Source organism: Daktulosphaira vitifoliae, unplaced genomic scaffold (assembly GCF_025091365.1).
Source record: "Daktulosphaira vitifoliae isolate Bord-2020 unplaced genomic scaffold, ASM2509136v1 Scaffold_5, whole genome shotgun sequence".
Lineage (NCBI taxonomy): Eukaryota > Metazoa > Arthropoda > Insecta > Hemiptera > Phylloxeridae > Daktulosphaira > Daktulosphaira vitifoliae.
In genome coordinates, this window is record NW_026099576.1 from 9,783,308 (window position 1) to 9,792,411 (window position 9,104).

Sequence of the window (9,104 nt, forward strand, 5' to 3'; positions counted from 1 at the left end):
ATATATATAATTTAATTTTGGAATCACTGATTCTGTAAGTATTTCATATCAAAATGATTTTCAATAATTAATTTTTCAACATTCCTAACAGTCAAATGATTGCTAGAATAAAATCATGACTATTTCAATATTTTCTCCAATAGATAGCGCTTATAATGCAATCAACTAAAACAAAACATATGATCGCCGAGTCAGCATTTAACTGTGAGTTGGGCTCTCAACGATGATATCTCTCGATTTTTTCTAGTAGTCATCGCGCTGACCGTCAAATTGTTTGGTGTTTTTGTGAATCTTAAACGGTGTCCTCGAATTGTAATTTTCCCCTAAAAATTCTCTATTGTGATATTGGTTGTAGTTGAGATTTAATGTGATGTAGTTTCTGAAACAACTTTTGAGTTACCTAGTTGACTGGATTTATTGTTAGATGTATGATAGTTTGCAATAGTTTAATTTCGTTTATGGAATGTTACTAATCAGCAGGGAAAAATTTCGAAAAATGTCTTTAAAAAAACATTGATTCTTAAATAGCTTAGTAAGTTTTCGTTTATTAAAACTATTTTTTTTTTATAGTTATAGTTATAAATAATAGATTTTAATTCTTGCGACTTTTGTATTAATATTTTTTTGTACACTTTTCTCAAAAAACTATAAAATTATTTCCTACTACTTTCAATAACTTGTTTACATGTAAACCTTCTGAATTATTTATAATTTTTTGTTGTAGTGTAAAGCTATTTGAGTTTCTTATCAAAAATTGTTGCTTTTGATGTATAGAAATGATTGGACATGTTCTTTTAAGAATTTGAGATCATTATATTTTTATGATTTATTTATAACATTCTATCTAGTAAAATTAACCTAATCCTTGTGTCAAATAATATCTGTGCAGCTTTGCAAAATAGAATTAATTCGCAATACTTGCACACTGAGTTATGACTCGTTTCCGAAAAAAGTTTAAATGCTTTTTTAAAACATTAAAATGATATCAATAATTTTTGAATATCTCACAAATTAATAACAAATTTTTAATATTTGTACAATTTTTTAGACTATTTTAAAATTTTGTATTTTTTCATAATAATATAACAGTTAGTTTAATCAATTGGTATAGAAACATGATTAGTTTTACTATTATTCATAATTATTTTTCTTAAATAGTTGTTACAATGTCGTTTATGGTGAAGAAAAAACGTTATAAGTTTACAGTAAATCTTTGCTTGGAAGATTTGACTGCTGTACCATTTGTTAATGCTGTATTATTTGCTAAAGTGCGATTACTAGATGGTGGAAACTTTAGTGATACCTCATCCAGGTAATTTTATGATTATTAAAAAATGATCTATTTTTGTTTTATCTGTTAAGTGTTAAGTTAAGGAATTAAATAGAAATATTAATTTTCAATGAATAGTAAAATGTTTTGAAATAAAAAATGTCTTGGTGTTAATAAGTGTTTTAAATTTCCATTTTACAAAAGCAATTGAATTATAAATTAATTTTGTCAATATTGTCTACTTCATCATAAAACTTCAAAATTAATTACTTTTTTGAAAAATAATTTTCTTATTCAATTTCTCTTTTTCAATTTTTACTATATAGTATTATGAAATAGAGCATTTTCTTCCCTGAATTAGAATTTTACTCACAAAAACAAATTCCTTTTTTGTATTTAATATAAACTAAGTTATTGTTTTTTTTTCAATTCTGTAAAATTGTATAAAAAATAAAATGTATAGTAGGAATATCATACTTGAGTTATTCAATGGATCATTATGAAAATCATTCATAATACTGTTGGACTTAGGATACTTAAGAACCATAATGTTTTTGAATTTTGCTCTTTTTTTACTGACTAATAGTAAAATTGATACATTTTTGAAATATAACATTTCATTCTGCCTATAATTACAATTTTTTCTTATTGCATGTAACTATTTTATTTGATTTTTTGCACTTTATACTTACCTTTTTACAAAAAAATTATTATGGAATCACGTAAAAAAAAATTCCTGAAGATGTTTTTTATTATTTTTTCTTGAATGTGTTATTGTTCCTTTTAAATTAATTAATTTTTAATTACTATTATTATCTACTAATATATTTAAAAAAATGCATTTTTAGTTGTAAAAAATAAAATTGAAGTCTTTAAATTACTATTTGCAATTTAAAAAATTAGTTTTTCAATATATGTGGTATATAAATTGTCATCGCTTATTGATAAAAAAAAAGGTATATAATTATACAGTTAATAAGTAATTTGTGGTTAGTTTTTTTTGTATACCGACATTGGCTTTACTTAATATTTGATATGTGAATATAAAAAAATTTTAATTCTTCTTTTTCCTTACCTTAATCCCAACTACTCAGGGTTGGCTACAGATATATCGTAAACTTTCACTTAACACAATCTCTTACATAATCTACGCACATGACATTCGTCTATCTCTTTTGTCTTCTTCTGTTAACATTCATTTCCATAACTGTTCTTACAGCTTCAGATTCTTCTCTCCTAATAACATGATCAAACCATCTAAGTCTATTTTCTCTCATCTTATCCATGATTGATGCTACACCTATAATCCCTCTTGTATGTTCTTTCCTTATTCTATCTTTTTTAGTCTCTCCACTCTTCCATCATTCTTCCNTCTATCTTTTTTAGTCTCTCCACTCTTCCATCTAAGCATTCTCGTCTCTGCTGCACTCATTCTCTGCTCTACTTTCTTGTCAACCGCCCAACGCTCTGAACCATACATCATAGTTGGTCTCACTACAGTCTTATGGAACTTACCTTTCTGCCTCATTGGAATTTTATTATTACATAACGCCAGACGCTTTTCTCCGTTTAAAATAAAAATTTTAATTGTTTCAAAATATTCATATTTATAAAATTAATTATTTCTAATCTTACCCAATTTTTTTTTGTAGTATTATTATTATTTTTATTAATTAAACACATCAATTGCAAAATTATTGATGGCAGATTACAAAAATGTTTATTATTACAATATTTAAATCATTATTTTTTTACAAATTAATTATTTTACAACATTTATATAAATTTCTTGTTTAAAAAATCTTTAGAGATAGTGATGTTTAAGCCGTTATATCAAAGTGACTATTATAACATATTAACAGTGGTTGAAGTGGTTTAAAATAAGTTAAAGGGTGCCGTCTATGTTTGTTTTAATCTATTTTTCTTTTTAGTTTACAAACTAATTGTTGAACAATATATATTAATATTTGACAATTTTATTTACTTATTTTAAAGAAAATACTATGGGTATTTAAAAGTAAATTATTAAACCTACAATAATAATTTATTAATTTAAAAAATGTAAATTAAAAAAAAAAGTAGAGGGAAGCTTTTCCTCTATATCCTCCCCATTTCGAACATTACATATTAATGAAATGACATTTAATAAAAGTTATAGGTTAACAATATAAGACAAAATATTATTATTTTGTTGAAAATTAAAAATTAAAAGTAGTCTTATGTATTTGCGCGTTTTTATTCTACTTTCATTGAAATTATTCTCTACCAAATATGAATAAATTAAATGATAATTATTATATTTTTCTTAAATGATATACATTGACTAACGAAAAGTTTTTTTAGCTTTAATTTGACTACAGGTTAATATGGTATGTCGTTCACACGCTATTTATTTTTATGTCCGTATAAAATCATTTAATTTGTGTAAGGTTGGCTTGTAGTTATATTTATTAACTAGATATTGTTTGTAGCAAATTGGTAAATTTAACGCTCTGGCATCAAATTTATTTGTAACAGCTGGTAAGCTCAATGTAGTAAAGGATAGTGAGTGTTTTGTCATAAATAATAATGTTGGCCATTCAAAACTACTAAAAATAATATTAAAAATTGACAAAAACGTATTTGAATTTACAATATAAATAAAACGCGAACTAAAACCTATTAGTTTATAAACTTAAGTAGATTGTGAATGACTTAAAATAATAACCATAGCACTTTGTCCATTCATTAATAATATTATTTGCTTGTGTAAGGTAATATTTAAAAAAATAATTGGCACCTAGTTATGATTGCTTGCGTCAATATTCTGCATACTTAAATTTGTCAATGTGTTTGCATACAGCCGTTATCTATTAAAATTAATTGGAACAATTTTATTTTCATTTTTTATTTTTTAAAACAATAATTAACGTTAAAGAACATTTTTTTTATGATAGCATTGATATTGACTTGTCAATATTAAAAATTCTAATTTTGATGATGTAAAGATCACTGGGATAACTTAATAAATAAATTTTAGTCGTTATGAATTACAATGTATTATGAATCTATGATTGATTAAAATGATTATAATACATGTGTTATTTTAATAAACTTATCTTATAAATTACGAAATTTTCGTGGTAAATATTTTACGAACAACAATCTTAAATGGCATATACATTAACAGGTGTATTAAATTAAGTCATGTCATATTATGTGGGTGGTTTTAGATACCATATTATCAGTCCCACGTCGTCCCTCAAACAACATTAAATTTTGACGTTCAATGTATATTTCATACAGTAGATTAATATGCACACATAATATCAAAAGCATTAACCATTTATGGATTTAGTGTAAATTATTTATATTGCTTAAGTTTTTATTAAAAAATGTTGTAAAAAAAATACATTTTTAGTGCGACTATAAATAATTAGATAATTTATATCGTTTGCTTACAAGCAATGATAATACTTGATTTTGTTACTTTATGAATAATTAAAATAAAACTAATATTTATTCGATAAATTCAATAAGTAAAACTTATTGCGTAAATATATAATTTATATTAAAGTAATACTATGTTTTTCATTTACATAAGCTGCATAAAAATTAAATTTTAAAGATAATTTGGTTACAATAAAACTTATTTTGCTATCGAAATGTGTGTACTTTGATTTATATACAGTTGCATAATAGAATAATAAATAAAAGTTATTCAATTTTAAGTACAGATTTTTTTCAATTTTCCCCTTCACATTGTTCAGGAATCATGATTAAAAAAAATCCCAATTGTATGGCGCATTATATTCAAGCTATACAAAATTGAAAAAAAAAACAAATCTTTTCCAATTGGAATACAACAAAATCTGTTTTTTTTTTACATTTTATAGTTTACACAAGTGTTATAGAACTAAAAGAAAAATAAATGCGTGGCCTATAAAAAATGATGCCGATTTCTTATTAAAAAAAAGTACTGAACACATGTAAGATAATTTTATAAAATTTAATTTTCATTTTTAAATTTTAAATTTAATCTTTATTTTTCAATATAATCCAAATTATATTAGTTTCATAAAGTAATTATAAATTAATTTTATACTTTATATAAAATTTTATCGTTGATATTATTTTAATAAATTTTTTTGGTCTTTAGTTTAAAAATTGTAAATTTAAATTAAACGCGTTAAAAATATATAATTATTTTCAAAGATTATTCTTATAAATTTGTACACATAGAATTTCTTAATTTGATCATTTACAACAAAAATCTTTTAACTACTTATAGTATTAGATAATTTATCCAGTTAATGATTTACAATGTTAAGTTTATTAACAGAATATGCGTTGATATACGAGTTAGAGGTATCAAATTAGGGTTATATTTGTGGTTATGTGTTATTTAATTATCTAGAGGATAAACGTCATTAACCTATAACGTGCATAATCATTCTCTAAAGTGAACGATTATGCATAATTTTTTAAAAGTAGTCTCTTTTATTAAAATGTATCAAAATTTATAAGCACTGATGTAATATATTATGTTTCAATAAATTTATTAAGTATTTAAATATTTTTGACTTTAATTTCAACAATAATTGTCTTTTTAATAAATTGAAAACTCGACAAAGAGGTGTGTTAATTCTTTATTATTTAATTGCATCGTTTAAAATTTTATGCGCGTATCTATTTATCAGAGATATTATTTATGGTAAATATTATTATATCAAAAAGTCAAATAAAAGAGATTCATTAGCAATGAATCATAACTATTATTTTTTTGAGGTAGTGTATTTTTTATACATTCAGAATCAATATTTTAAGTGAATAAAGTAAATCTTATGTTTAAAAATGTAAGGTTTTTTTTATTGGAAAATATAATCCATGTAGAAATAAATAAACTTGTATTAAATGTTAAAAAATTACAATACTAAGAAAATTTTGATATCTGTTAATGTCGTTTTGAGTTTCGCTATGGAAAAACCTCTTAATTGAAATGAGTTTTTTTATGTGTAATTAGTCCTAAAAAAATCAAGATTTTAACTCACAAGTATCATTTTAACGATAACTATTATTTTTAATTGCTGTTTCATGTACAATAGTTTGACTCTCAACTCTAAAATCATTACAATGATAAATTGACTGTTCAGGAAATTATTAAATTAGTATTGCAGTAATTAGTGCTCCAGACTTCATTTATCGTTAAATTTGTACTCGTATAATTCAAATGAACTGCAAGAAACTTTACAAAACAAGTCGTTATGTATAAGCACTATGACATATTTTGCTTTAATATTTAAGAACTTTTATTTAAGATATACGTACCAAGTCGACATTTTTTCTAGTGATTAAGTTAATAGAGTAATGTTAAATGTTAGCTATATTTGCGTGTCGTGTGTCAAAATAGTGCATATTATGCTCTACTATTCGGAACAATATACTTAGCTGTCATGAACGACGTATAATGAAATTAGTTGTAGAGCAAACAAGGCAGTTAATAATTGTACACATTACACAGATGATGGTCGGTGTCGTTATTACACATTTTTGTATTTCCTAATATTTCATCCAAAGTCTAAACCTTGATAGGATGTATCAAATAACTTAATCCGTTTATCCAAATGTTTTATTCAAATTATAGATAAATAGCCGTTAAAAAAACAATACCACGCTTAATATAGTTGTACTGCATTAATATTAATATAATACGGATATTATTATTATTACTATATACAGGGTGGCCCACCACTCACTGACAACTTAAATAACTTTTGATCCAGTTAATATTTTTAGTTGATTTTTTTTTTAAATAATAGTTATACGTTAGGTCTATAGCTATATCTCAATAATTAATTTTTTTACATTTTATTAAAAATATTAATTATTTTTAAATTTTAAATAAAATGTAAAAAAAAAATCTAAGATAGCTATTTTGTAGAGTAGAATTTAAGAAAAATTTTAGTAAAAAAATATCTTATTAATATTCAGTAGTAAATATTCTGTAGCGTTTTGAAGTTTGTGAAAATTTGAATTTTCATGTACTATTTTACGGTATTAAACATTGAAATACGTATTGAGAAAAGGACAGAAGAAAACGCTATCTTTTCATGATTACTGTGTATACATATGATGATAGTGTGTATACATTACAAACTTGGCATAAATACCATGATAAGAAATTAGATAAGGCAATTATTACTTATCACTCTCATTCAAAAGTATATTGAAAAGATAGCGTTTTCTTCTGTCCTTTTCTCAATACGTATTTCAATGTTTAATACCGTAAAATAGTACATGAAAATTCAAATTTTCACAAACTTCAAAACGCTACAGAATATTTACTACTGAATATTAATAAGATATTTTTTTACTAAAATTTTTCTTAAATTCTACTCTACAAAATAGCTATCTTAGATTTTTTTTTTACATTTTATTTAAAATTTAAAAATAATTAATATTTTTAATAAAATGTAAAAAAATTAATTATTGAGATATAGCTATAGACCTAACGTATAACTATTATTTAAAAAAAAAATCAACTAAAAATATTAACTGGATCAAAAGTTAATTAAGTTGTCAGTGAGTGGTGGGCCACCCTGTATATAATTCGACTCGTTACGGCACGCATTTACTTAAAAAGCAAAATAATAATATCATTTTATGACATTGAGAATAATTATTGATGATGAATTATTAAAATCAAGTTACAAAAAATATTTTTTTATTAAAATTAGAAATAGTCTGCAATCAAAAATAGTTAAATTAAGTGTCATGTCAATAGTCTGTTATTTTTATTATCCATTTAACCAATAGGCAATTTTATTTGTGTTATAAATTTTGATGTAACACATTTACAAATATTTTATAAATCATTTAACTTAATTTTCGTTTATATTTATAAAAATATGATATTTGGGATTAATATATACTTTTAATCTTTTCTAAGGGGTGTTAATCTGATTCATATGTATAAATCAGATTATTTATATCATATTGGTTTTTTTTATATTTAGTAGGTAAATAAAGTTTTGAGCCAAACATTTTTTTCTGAGAGGAGAGCTGCAGTAGCCCAGTAACCCCTTCGGCTATTCCCATGAATAAACAATAATTTTATATTAAGATATTCATAGATATTGCCAATTGTTTTTAATCTATTTCTGCAAAAATTTATAAAAGTATTAATATAATATTACTAGTACTAGGTTAACAGATGTCTGTAGTCCGCGTAAACTTAAACGAATTCGTATGTTGTCGATGACCTCCTTTTGTGTTATACTATATGTATTTATCTGTGGTAACGTTTAATGATATACTTGAAAGTAGTAGAAAAATTTTAGTTAATTAGTGTTATGTACGTTACACTCAATAATTTTATCATGTTTAAGGAAAAATAAATAATTTTTATGAATTATTTTGTTCACAGTAGGTTTAAAGTTTTTTTTAAAGAAATCATTGAGCTAAATTAAAGGACTATTATATAATATATAGATTATTTACAATAGTTCCTTAATAGTCATTATATAATTTTCGAGTAGTATGTAGGGATATTATGAGAGATATTAGTGAAATAAAATGGAATTCGAGTTAGGACTATAGAAGATTTTAGCTTCGATGCGAAGCTGAGAAGGTATTAATTTTACCATGATGTGTTTATTTTTTTTTTTATTTTTTTTTTTTTTTTTTTTGTCTGTCACTACTTTTTCTCAGCTCTCACTGGACCGATTTCTTTTAACAATACGTCAAAAGATCACAAATTGTATCTAGTTGAAGACATTACCCTTAAAAATTTAAAAATTTTCCCTCGTTCCCCGCAAATGGGGGAAATATCCAAAAAAATTACAAATTTAAAAAT

At 23.5% G+C, this 9,104-nt stretch overlaps 1 protein-coding gene across 3 annotated transcripts in view; it reads left to right on the plus strand.

The window, feature by feature from the left end:
• The first annotated feature begins 225 nt into the window (after nucleotides 1-225).
• Nucleotides 226-9,104, plus strand: part of LOC126907427 (protein FAM102A) — an 18,552-nt gene continuing 9,673 nt past the window's right edge. Inside the window, exons 1-2 of one of the 3 annotated variants that reach the window (XM_050688705.1) lie at nucleotides 226-532; nucleotides 1,159-1,312. In XM_050688705.1, the coding sequence (XP_050544662.1) occupies nucleotides 1,167-1,312 (146 nt within the window). In that variant the 5' untranslated portion in view covers nucleotides 226-532; nucleotides 1,159-1,166. The remainder of the gene's footprint in view (nucleotides 533-1,158; nucleotides 1,313-9,104) is intronic. The other 2 variants (XM_050688704.1, XM_050688707.1) reach the window with 2 other exon arrangements.